The sequence below is a fragment of the Saccostrea cucullata genome, unplaced genomic scaffold (genome assembly GCF_032062105.1).
Source record: "Saccostrea cucullata isolate Sc308-1 unplaced genomic scaffold, CSIRO_AGI_Scuc_v1 ctg87, whole genome shotgun sequence".
NCBI lineage: Eukaryota > Metazoa > Mollusca > Bivalvia > Ostreida > Ostreidae > Saccostrea > Saccostrea cuccullata.
In genome coordinates, this window is record NW_026932818.1 from 255,429 (window position 1) to 267,567 (window position 12,139).

Below are 12,139 nucleotides of genomic sequence, written 5' to 3' on the forward strand. Positions count from 1 at the left end.
TTTTTTTCAAACGTGTTTCATGAATCATCGTTTCCTCGGTTCCATATTAAACCTTCTTTGATTTATCAAAGTGTGTAATTTTTCAAAGGGTTTTATAACATACATGTATGAAGTTAAATGTATCCAATTATCACTTAAGAATAAGGAATTGACGGAAATTTTACGTTTAGCACTTCTCTTGTATTTTAGATAATTCGTGAGCAACAAGTGTTTTTTCACTGTTTGGAACAAAAAATAAAACGTTGTCACATGGAATGAAATAATTTTTGATTTTTCCGCATCTTAAACAGCCGATAAGCTCTGTAATGCTTTGTTTGAACAAACGTTCCTTATTTTCCTGGGAGAAATCTTGATGTCGATCATAAAACCCAAGCATGAACATCTTAAGATGATAGCTGCTAAATTTGTCGATTTTCGTAGGATTTTCATTTTTGATATTTTCTTTTATTTTTTTCAGCAGCTTGAAAATCTCTTTTCGGCAGCCATTGTCTTTTTGGTTCGCATGAAGTATAAGTTCTTTCTCGGCGTGTGAGAAGGAAACCCTCCATAGAAGATCGGCATTAGGGTGATCTACAGAGAAAGATACTGATGTGATTAAGTATATATTTAATCAACATACACCTCTCTTATTTAATTTTTTTCTTAGCTTAAATAATTTTCGTGGTAATTCAAGAAAAAAAACATCAAATGGGGCAATGAATCTAAGCTGTACATATGTGCATGAAGTTGTGACTTATCGTCACCCAGCTACTACTATTCTAAATATATGCCAACTGTTTTTAAAAAGAATCATTCCTATAAATGCCCCTATAAATATTTCGATCATTTTTATTGATCTCCTTATCCCTATCCCTTGGGACCATAATTTATGAAAATATTTACTACAATCATTATGAAGCTTTATAATTTTAAATTTTGCCTTTTCAAGCCCTCGGGTTCTGGATTATTTAATGTTGCTCTTCTAATGGTGAAGTTTGAACCCCATTTACTCAAAAGAGGTTTTGTGGCATGTTGAATTAGAATTTCGAAAATTTGTAGAGTTACATGTAGTATACTATTACAGTAAATACATTCCTCTGCTGGTTACCGAGAGGTTGGCATACTTCTTAAAATTGATTATTATAAATATTAATTAAATTGCTATGCTTTGAAATCAAGAAAAATGTGTGTACGAAACAAATCTATTGTCCTAAATCTTGTTGACCCAGTTTAATATGAAAAACCTTGAAATATACATGTACAGCTCAACAAACTTTTTACGCTCACATGGTTTTTCGCACAAATTAAGGTCACATCGTTGTAATAAAAAATACCATTTTTGAACTGCAGTACAATAACATATCCCTTCGTTATATTACATATATAATGTCAAGCATAAATGCCTTTTAAAATTATTATCTTAAGTTTCCAAAGTGAATGTTTTAAAGGGGAAATTATAAATAAATGGTAGGATGTTTCGACTATACGATTCTACCATAGGTTTTTTACAAATCGTATAAAACGAGCTTTCCTTGATACCATGCAGTTGAAAATTTTAAATTTTCTTCTTCAAGGTGAGTGTTTTTTAAAAATATTTGCTCATTTGCCATACTCCTCTTGGTTTTGTCGAAATGTAGCGCCGAAAAGGGATAAAATTGCAGAAGGAAATCACACTAAAGGGTAGGATAATGAAGTATTGTTTATTTTTTTGAATAGTAAATTCCTTGTATGGAAAGGAAAATTCTTCTGCATTTACGGTTTGAAAGTTAAAATTTTGCAGTGGGATGATTCTCTCATGATTCTAGATTTTAGAAGTTGACTCTGAAAAATCCCAACTTATTAACATAGAAAGCAGTCAAACAGATGAAAAATACTATTATCACCCCGAGCTAAAGATTCAAAATGTACAGCAAATACAAGTTACAGTAGCTGTACTGTGCCCATGTCTACGTTTCTGCCAAGAGCTATTGCTTTCAAAAGAACGGATAAAAAGACAGCTGCAATTGGCAAGAAACCACAAAAATTCAAATGAGAATGGTTGAGCCATGAATATATCAAAGTTCTACCAATTGATTTGTGTGAATTATGTTTCAGTAAATGAAAAAAAAACACAAATTATGTAAACAAATACTTTTAAAATGTATTTTGTTGTCTCGATACACAATATTACATTAAAACAATGTTACCTTAATTTGTGCAAAAAACCATGTGAGCTTAAAAAGTTTGCCGAGCTGTATAAGCTCGACAAAGTTAGTCTTGGCTGTCAGAATGCTTACATAAAGATATGATGGTCAGTTCAATTTCATCTTTAAAATGTTCATTCAAAAGGCTTATTCTAAATATTTCACCTCAAACAATACACAATTAGTGACCTGAAAATGCTAAAAGTTTGTGCCGTATTCGACTAAATAATATATATATATATATATATATATATATATATATATATATATATATATATTATCATAACAGTAACTTGATCCGAAGAGCCGTATCACGTCGAGTTGACAGGCGCAGATCATCAGATCTAACGAGACGCGAAGCGTCGAGTTTGATCTGATGGTCCGCGCCTGTCAACGAGACGTGATACAGCTCTTCGGATCAAGTTACTGTTATAATGATAAATTTATTATATACCCCCCTGATAAATAGCAAAATATAGCAAAGAAAACTTTAGAGATCAATCTTATAACATTTATCTATAAAACAAAGCACAAAAACAAGGGACTTTTTAACGCACAAGAAAAATAACGTCATGTTTCTGCGTACTACGTCATCAGTTTCAGAGAGTGGTGATATGGATTCAGAAAACCACAGTGTGGTGATCCGGAAAATCGGATCAAACTCTGTAAAATTAACAGTTACAAAAACAAGGAAATTTATGGGTATATAATAAAGTATAATTGAATAATTTGCAAAAAACACATGAGGGGCTTACCTGTTGGATATGTCTTTGTTACAACATGAAAACATTTCATTGCTCTTTCGGCATACTCCTTTTTAATCCAATCGGGGTGAATTTCTCTGAAGTTTCTTGGCCAGGTATCTACCCTTAAAGCAGGTACTAGGTCAATATCTACTTTATTTCCTCCTCCAAGGTCAAATTCAAGTGTAAAAGCCGGGCTTCCCGGTTGACGTTCTATTCCTAAAACATGTACAATAAAACAGAATAAACTATGTCTTTCTGATTCCTTTGCTCTGAAATATTTGTAATTATGCAAATACCGGTATGACTTTGTTAAAACGATTCTAATAATCTCACAAAAATATTCAATTCTGCATGCAAATTTATCCAGAAGCTCTAAATCGTTTAATACCAGTGATACCGGCGTGAAGCACCGTATTTCAATCAATAATTTTTACATGTAATTTCCTATCTAATTCATTAATATCCTTATGTTGATCAATTTTATAATTAGAAAGTGTGCCTTTCAAGAACATTTTATTACAGTGAACCTTTCAAAAGTATTTCATTATATAGTGTACACTTCCCAATTATTTCATTACAGTGCACTTATTCGAGCATTTCAATACAGTGTATCTTTCGCAAATATTTCATTACAGTGTACCTTTCGCAAATATTTCAATACAGTGTACCTTTCGCAAATATTTCAATACAGTGTACCTTTCGCAAATATTTCAATACAGTGTACCTTTGGCGAATAATTCTTTACAGTGTACCTTTGGCGAATATTCCATTACAGTGTACCTTTCGCAAACATTTCAGTACAATGGACAAGAAACCTACTTTCTGTTCTCCTTCCTTGTCGGAATTCCAGACTAGTGATACAAGTGTCAAATATGCTGAACATTTTTTGTTTGAAAAGTTCAGGAAAAAGGTATCCGTCTTTGTTACACAACTGATCAAGATCCTTGCTGGTTGTCTGGTCTTTCTTTATCTTACAATATCCTGGGGGGCAGTTTATGAAAACTGCCTCAAACTTTGCGCTTGGATAAACCATAAAATCAAATTCATCGTCGTAGTCAATCTGTTAAAGCAAGGATAGATTTAAATAAAACAAATAACATGTACCATGATGCAAAAAACATTCATTTGTAGTAAATATAGTGTGTCTTTATACCCTTCCTTTCCAGTAGAGCATACAACAGATTCCTTTTATCAAAAAATCTTTTTCAAAGACAATTTCTTTACATTTAATTAAACATATTTCTTTTTCAAATCACACCTACCTTAGTTTTGTCATAGTATGACCCTGATTTGAACAAATCCAAAGGTACATCTTGAAGCCTTTCAAAAGCTGTAGTTAAGCTTTCCATGAACTTATTGACACCGGGTATTCTTGCCTCGCTGTCTTTTTTTCGACGTTTAATGCCTCCTTCAAGCATAGAGATGTACTTGCTTACATCTCTTGCAGGACACGGTAAGGACGAGTCTGAAATACCTGATTGTATTGATAATGATTATTTGTTTAAAATTTAAAACCAAAATTACCAAATAAAATTAGCCAAATTTGTCCATACAGCATTTAACCATAGAAAGAATCTTCTGCATGTGTAAATTTATATAAATGTAATAATGGAAAAAGTGACTTATAGGTCCAATGGGCCGGGTGCAAATTCAGTCTGACGTATTTTGTTTACAATGTTTATTGAAATGTTTATATGCACAATGTCACTATAATAAATGATTACTTACTTACTTTACCTGACGTTTAAATCTCAACTTTATTATTAGAGCAACAATGTTAAAAATAACTCGGCTTCAAAATATCCGATTTTAGATTTCTTATTTATAGCAGATGGAATCAGCATGTACATGTATTTTTGTTCAAGAAACATTTTCGACTTACATGATGGTGTTGAAGTTAACCTTCTGGTGTCTGGTTGTTCTTTTGTTCCTCTAAGTAATTGTTCAGGATACACTTTGGGCGTTTGCTGTCTTTGTTGGTCCTTCTTAACAAGCTTTTTGTCTTTCTGGCTTTTACCCACATCTCTAGAACAGTTTGATGTAGGACGACCTTTTATTGGCGATGCCTTGGTATGTTTCACTTTTGTGCTTCCACCTGCCTCTCCATAACCGGAACATTTGGCATCTTGTTCATCTTTGTCTGTTTTAGGTTTTTCTGTACAACTAGATTTTAGTTGCCGACTACCTTTGTCCGTTTGCTCGTCTTTCCTACCTGTCGTCGGTGGTCTTCGGCGATGTTTATCATCACTTTTTTCTAAAATTGATGGTTTTCGACGATGTCTTTCATGATCTTCTCCTATTAATGATCGTCTTTGACGATGTTTTGCATCATTTTCTCCTATAGTCGATGGTCTTTGTCGATGCTTAGCATCATCAACTTCCCTGGGTTTGGTCACACGATTTTCGGTCATTCCAGAACAATACTGTTTGCCAGTATCACAGATCTTGTGTTTTCCTGCATGATCCTCCTTGTGCTTTATTGAAAAGTGTATTTTGAGTCCGTGTTCATTCAAACATTCATGCTGACAAACCGTACACTTAATGGGCATTGTTTCTTTTTCAGTCTGAAACAGAAATACAATCAGCTAAAATGTACAGGCCAAAGTTTCGTCTATCGGAAATAATAGATCACATTCATTCAATAAATCTTAACCTTTTCAGGAAGCATCGTTTTATAAATATTTATTGTTTGTTCGTAACTTTAAGTCCCTTTGAGAAAAGTTCACTCATATTGAGACACCATAACCACCGGCCGGTGTAGCGCTGCAGATTTAAACCTGTACTCGGCACTTGGGGCCCTTCAGCAGTGAGGAATATTTTTTCATAGCACCTAGATCAAGGGTATGCGGATCAGATATGCTTGGCTTGCGAAGATGGAGTTTCCAAATTTTCATGATTTTTTACCCCTTGATCCTATAGATATTACTTTAATTAGTCATAACTTTTAAAATAGAAAGGAAAGGGCTTTCACATTATGCATACATATTACCTGTGACAAAACCTCTCTAAATATACTATAATTTTATACCTTGTGACCCTGACCATGAAGTTATTCTTACTTTTCAAAAATGTTTTTTCCTTCTAACTTTTGATTGAGAAGATCGAGATAGGGATTTCATATTTGACATGTTCATTACTGTGCATTACTGAGACGAGATGTTTTGGAGCATATGGTATGACTTTTGAACCATTAATGTAGATCTTCATGTTTGAAACAAATTTTCAAAAAAACCCACTAAATTTGGTGATTACTTTGCATGGAATGACATATGATATGGCATTCATATTTGACAAAACGTATGCCATAAATAATAGCAGCTCACCCAATGAGAGTCCAAAAGCGGGGACAACAATATTTTGAATTTAATAGGTTAACTTTCAATTGTTAAATTTACAATATAAACATGTAGATATGATTTTTCTGTAAGGTTTAACAGAAACTATAATACACTTGAAGTAAAAATAAGGTGGGGGCATCCAACGGTTTGCTTGAAATATGGGAAATATGCTTTATTTTATATATGAATATGGAAGAAGTCAACCAAACTGTATAAAAGGGGTATACTGTATACATATATGTAGGCGAGGGGGTGCTCATGGATTTCCAATATGCTGCAACTAAATATGATAAAATGCAATAATTTAGGGTCCAGAGATGTGAAATCACGACAGCTACAATGTTTGAGTGTGCCACATATTCAAGGAAGATATCAGCTCATAAAATGTATATTTAAATACATGAACCATGAAGGAGAGTAAGGCCCCTCTTAGATCCGCCAGCATGCAGCATATAACTCCTGTGTAAACCTTCTGTTTGTAGCCAAAGGCTAATTATCATTACATGGCTAAGCAGATCTGATGGTCATCAGATCACTGTAAAAAATGAGGTCCAGGTCATTTAAAGACTGTATAAGTTAGGTATTGACAGATTTCTCCCAACACCTCTTTAGCCTTTACCAGTGGACTTGATTTTTAAACCCATACAAAACAATACAATTACACAGGAATGAGATATAAATCCTATCAAGTCCAATATTTTTCAATGGGGAGTTAACGTACATACAGTGTAGATTATGGGATATATAAAATCTAGATTTTAAAAAAATGCGTTTTAATCATAGCTTCTATATTTTACTGTCTTTGTATTCAAATTAATTTGTTCAGGGTAAAATTAGAATAAATTTCTGAAATAATTTTGGGAGAAGGATTTTTTGTTCTCATGTTTTGGAATCGAGGTTTAACTTTGGGACAAATTCTTTCTGAATATCCTATGTCTTTAGACTGTTCTCATTTGATAGATATTGACTGAGTTAGAGCACAGCAATGAATGCTCTAAATGCCTATTTATATTGTTACTCATAAATCGATACTGTTATACATGTAGCATATGTTTACGGGAGGGAAAACGACATGAACATTCAATTATATCTTCTGTTTTTAGTAATATAAATACCTCCATTTTAAGGAACTTTCATAATCATTGAACCTATTAAAGTTATCTATATTTAATTTGGTGCATTGAACTCGTATATAGATTGTAAATAAATGACCAAATTCATTTTATTCTTCAAATGTCATACGAAATCGGTTGTATGAAACACTCTTCGCATATATATTACCAGTTAAAAACGAGAGTGTTCCAAGGAACGAATGAAAGTGCATACTTTCATACCCTCAAAAAGGATTGAGTTTATCTGTTGCATTCCCCATGTCTATACTGATGTACCAGTATGATATTAAACGTTGAAATGTTTAAAATAGAGCAGAAATGTATGAAAAACCTATTTGAATTATTAATTATAACAATATATTTACTATTATTACTTACACACACAATAATATATTGACCTAGTTACTTATTCCACACCTTTTGATACGCTTACCTTCGCCTTCGTCCAGCTAACGCCCACGGAGTAAACACCACGAGGTGGTGATGTAATGATTCTAAGTTTACTTTCTCTTTCGAAAATGACCTATTAATACAATGTGGGGGAGGTAGGGGGATGAAGTGCATGTGGCAGGACGAGAGAGAATGGGGAGAAAGAAGGATTTTAACCCCCTCCCTTCACATGGGCATACTACTTAAATACCTATGTAATTGCATCTTTATTAGAACGCTGTATTTTTAATACTCCTTTTTATATACTTTTCTTGTAACGGGTAGTCATAAACATGCAAATACTACCGAAACACTTCCGCATTTGCATAACATACTAAATCAAAATGTTTACACAATATGATACTCTTCTTCAATCACTTTTCACTTAATGCAAAAAAGTAAAGTATTTTTTAAAAATTACTTTGATTTCGGGAAATCTCATACAGAACACAGTACAACAGATGGGATTTTCCGAACAAAATTGCTCACAGTTAAACGAGATTGTTATCAAATATCAAGTGCAGTGAGTCATTAAGTGTTTCTCTGATGTTCATGTTCAAATTCATTCGGGGACCTTTGAAGTGATATATATTAAATTTAGCAATAAAAAATATACATGGATTGTGCTGGCTTCACATTGTGAGAACATCTTACTGGCTATTTGTATTTTCATGAAACTCAAAATGTATGACTGACAATTACTAGTAATTAAAACAATAAATGCCTGCTGCTAACCGAATTTTTACAACTCTCTCTCTCTCTGAATTTGATGGTTTTCTTAACTAACAAAATATAAATATACGCAATTAATATCTATTAAAAGAATACATGTACGAGTATATATATTACATTTAAATGATAAAGTGTTTTCTTGGGTTGTTAGTACGAAAATTAATGCCGCAGCTGTTAATGCAGAAAAATACATAACCCGTTCTTAAGCGGGTTATGTAATATTTTTCTACAATAGCTCGACGTTAATTCCCGAACTAACAAAGAAAGAAAGACGTTTTATTGTTTACATTTTCATCTGTTCGAAAAAAAGCATTCAAAGTAAAATTAAACATGTTAAATATTGTATTATAGATGAATATGACATTGTGTGCATATCTGATGGAACAACTATTGTTCATGAAATCTATGCACATGGCTTGCTTAGTGTCGTTTATTATGCACTGAATAATGGCAATGGACACTGAGCACTATTTTTCCTTAGAAAGGTTCTCCTCCATAAGCTCTTTGAAGCAACATTGAGTGGTAAAATTTAATCATTATCCATTCTTTGCAATAGCATTTAAAGAAAAGTAATACAAAACAAAAGAAGTGACTTCTTATGATTTGCAAAATCTATTATTATAGAAGCAACATCATATCTTTGTAATCCTCGAAAAAACTTGAAATACATGTAACACACTTAATTCTTTTATATAAATTGCTTACCATCCATTCAAATGGATTCTTATACAGTATTGCACAATTTAAGATCCCATAGAATCACACGTGGTTCTGTCCCATGTTAATTATCCTCTCAACGAAGACGTTCTGCGGAAATAGGTATACATTAAAACATGTACCCTACTACCTTTCTATAAACGTGTACAGTCATTTCATGCACCATAACTTCTTAAAGCAATCTCATCCAGACCCCCAAAATACATGAGGCGTTGGAGAAAAGTGTACTTGTACAATACTCCGACTAATATTCCACCGAGATGGGCTGAAACCAAAATTTGATATTTTTAAATTAATTGCTTTGTGTCTCTGTATAAACTCACATTGATAAACAGAGAGAGAGAGAGAGAGAGAGAGAGAGAGAGAGAGAGAGAGAGAGAGAGAATAATAATTCTTACATGTGAAACAAGTACCAGGGGACGTAATGTGTACCACGATCAGCTCGATCCAGTAAACAAACTCGTCGACTTTCGTAAAGTCAGAAATCAAAACTTTCAATGCAAATATTACTCCTGTACAAATATAAAAGATACAACTTAATAAAAAAATATTAAGCACAAGGATCACTTGATTTTTAAATTCTTACGGTTCTAGTATTTAAATTATATAATTAGGATCGGAAATAATAGGATCATGCTCAATCATGCTTCGCCTTTCAGCAAAGCAAACCTTTTCAATTTAAAGCAATATTATTCATAAATATACATGCAGTATTAATAAATTCATTCAGAGATTTTTTTTCAGTTCTGTTATACTTAATCAACAATTGAATGGCTAAATTTAACAAAGCATGTAGTATCCACGTGCATTTACATGTACCTGATATGCCTACACATCCTCGAACAAGACTTTTATTATAATTATCCACGTCCTTGTAAAAGACTGCTGCCAAAATTCTAAGAAATATACAAAACAGGCTGCTGAGAAATGTGAAAACAATGATCATATATAATAGGTAGCCAGGTTTGTATATCTGTTCTAGAATAGCGGACTTCACAGCAAATAGGGCTAGGTTCAGCGTCAAGTGTCCTTCGTCCATGTGATGAAATGGTCCAAACAAAAGTCTGTGATATTCGCCATCATCGAAGACTGCAACTGGACTCACCCATACGTCTTTTCCGCCAGATCTTCGATCTCGATTGTAGTAACAGCAAAAAAGAACGCAGACAAAGGCCGCAGTTATGTATGGGATATGTTGGAAACTACTTAAACATTCCGATACTTTATCTGATAAACCACTGCGACCTTCACTTACGAGATAAGTCACATCACATAGCGTATTATTAAACATTTTACTATCCGTAAAATAACGTGTTGCTATGCTTTTGTTTGTAAACAGTTGGTCCTTGGAATTGGATTGTTGGTTTTCCAAACCCGATGCTTAAATCCTGGAATGTTTTTATTTATTGCATTTATTTATTTATTCAATGCAGTTTTACTGACCATGATTTTAACTGGGTTATAAAGTATTATAAATAATTATATGTTTTAAAGTAACTACCGCTGGAGCTTCTCATGATGAATCATTATGTGTACATTTTGATCTATTTGATGTGCAGAACTAGAAAGAAAGAGACAAAAAATATTTTAATTAATATATCAAAACTCCAGATGACAGTCCTATTTACTGCAATACCGAGTTTATAAAAAATCCCCCAAAACCTTTTGAAAAATCTCCAATATATGTGCAAAAAATATTTGACAAAAATACATTTTAATGAAATACTTTCATTGCATCACAAAAGTCAAGTTCTCGAGTAAAATTCTTTTCTTAAAATCAAATTTCAATCCAATCTCATTGATACTTATTAATATTAGAGTAGAAAAAATATGAGAGAATGTGTTCAACTGTTAATATGATTTTTAGAAAAAACAACGAGTTGTCGTTCTTGGTCCGTCAGTGTTTTTGTTTACATGTTGCCATGTTCGGCGTGGTTTTGGGATTTCGCAGTAAAACTCGTCGATAATGGTGAATACGGCTGGCCCGTAATCCTTTTATCACTTCAATTCGTTCAATAATTTATTTTACGTGTTTTCCTTTCCTTAAAAAGAAGACAACCCGTCAATCGGTACGGATACTGAATCTTCCAGGATCATAAACATTTAATACGCTACAGGTAAATCCAGGTAAGTGAAGCTAATAACGGGATATATACATGTGTACCAGGAATCAATATGTGTCAAAGGTTTTAATGATCTTAATGATCTTAAATGTGAATTAAATATGCTATATAGACATATATGGGGGATCATGTTTTCAATATTTCCATTTTAGCTGCAAATTATGTTAAATCTTGTACGAAAATCACGTGTTTAGATCTAATACCAGAGTGTTATATTGAGGATTGAAGGGGTAGCATTATATAATTAACAGATTTGTAACACACTGAAATTAAAAAGAATCAGCGAATTTTAAATATAGGGTAAACTAATCGTGGGTTAAGACGATTAACAAAATCTGGTGCACATGCATGCACCTCTTCTTAAATACCTGTACGATAAATTCTTAGTCACCTTAATCCGTGAATAAGTTTACGGTCCAGCTAATTGATTTAAACTAATGTTTCATTTTTTTTCACCTGTGTGACTAAAGCGTATAAAACTAAAAAAATAAAGTAAATGTGCATATATTCAATCAGATGTTCATTATTGAGATTTTCTTTATTCATATATATGTACGTGTTGTTAAACACTGAAAACTTGAGATATTTTGGAGATTTTCGATAAAAATACACAGTAAAGCAAAATTTCAAAGAAAGTATATTGAGTATCTATTATATACAAGTGTATTTGAGTAGTTCTAAAGGCACAGACTGTGATTTGCTTTCATTAAATTGTGAGGTTTTTGATGTTTTATGTGAGCTTTATAAGTTCTTTTATTATTAATTGGGTATGTGCCACAA

General features: G+C 32.7%; 3 protein-coding genes across 4 annotated transcripts in view; 1 reads left to right on the forward strand and 2 right to left on the reverse strand.

Moving 5' to 3' along the window:
- Window positions 1–7,879, reverse strand: LOC134236261 (cyclic GMP-AMP synthase-like). Its single transcript, XM_062718443.1, has 6 exons — window positions 7,792–7,879; window positions 4,791–5,472; window positions 4,171–4,373; window positions 3,728–3,968; window positions 2,918–3,124; window positions 1–570 (listed from the first exon to the last, which is right to left on the reverse strand). Exons 2-6 carry the CDS (start codon window positions 5,455–5,457, stop codon window positions 167–169), a joined length of 1,722 nt encoding a protein of 573 aa, XP_062574427.1. The 5' UTR covers window positions 5,458–5,472; window positions 7,792–7,879; the 3' UTR covers window positions 1–166.
- The window catches only part of LOC134236260 (calpain-9-like), a 21,858-nt gene continuing 17,581 nt past the window's right edge, over window positions 7,863–12,139 (forward strand). The window contains exon 1 of one of the 2 annotated variants that reach the window (XM_062718441.1): window positions 7,863–8,027. In XM_062718441.1, coding sequence (XP_062574425.1) covers window positions 7,912–8,027 — 116 coding nt within the window. In that variant the 5' untranslated portion in view covers window positions 7,863–7,911. Of the gene's footprint in view, window positions 8,028–11,182; window positions 11,364–12,139 lie in introns of those variants that run through there. The other variant, XM_062718442.1, reaches the window with a different exon arrangement.
- On the reverse strand, window positions 9,151–10,568 carry LOC134236280 (rhomboid-related protein 4-like). The gene is made up of 3 exons (XM_062718461.1): window positions 10,056–10,568; window positions 9,635–9,748; window positions 9,151–9,501 (listed from the first exon to the last, which is right to left on the reverse strand). Exons 1-3 carry the CDS (start codon window positions 10,525–10,527, stop codon window positions 9,392–9,394), a joined length of 696 nt encoding a protein of 231 aa, XP_062574445.1. The 5' UTR covers window positions 10,528–10,568; the 3' UTR covers window positions 9,151–9,391.

Excerpts from the sequence above, each read along its gene's own strand:
- LOC134236280 (XM_062718461.1), bottom strand. The coding sequence starts at position 10,527 with ATGTTTAATAATACGCTATGTGATGTGACTTATCTCGTAAGTGAAGGT. Across the intron at positions 9,749-10,055 it reads AGGATGTGTAGGCATATCAG|GAGTAATATTTGCATTGAAA; the intron begins GTACATGTAAAT and ends ATATTTGTACAG. Across the intron at positions 9,502-9,634 it reads CCCTGGTACTTGTTTCACAT|CCCATCTCGGTGGAATATTA; the intron begins GTAAGAATTATT and ends TTTTGGTTTCAG.
- LOC134236261 (XM_062718443.1), bottom strand. The coding sequence starts at position 5,457 with ATGCCCATTAAGTGTACGGTTTGTCAGCATGAATGTTTGAATGAACAC. Across the intron at positions 4,374-4,790 it reads GTTAACTTCAACACCATCAT|ACTCGTCCTTACCGTGTCCT; the intron begins GTAAGTCGAAAA and ends CAGGTATTTCAG. Across the intron at positions 3,969-4,170 it reads CATACTATGACAAAACTAAG|ATTGACTACGACGATGAATT; the intron begins GTAGGTGTGATT and ends TTGCTTTAACAG.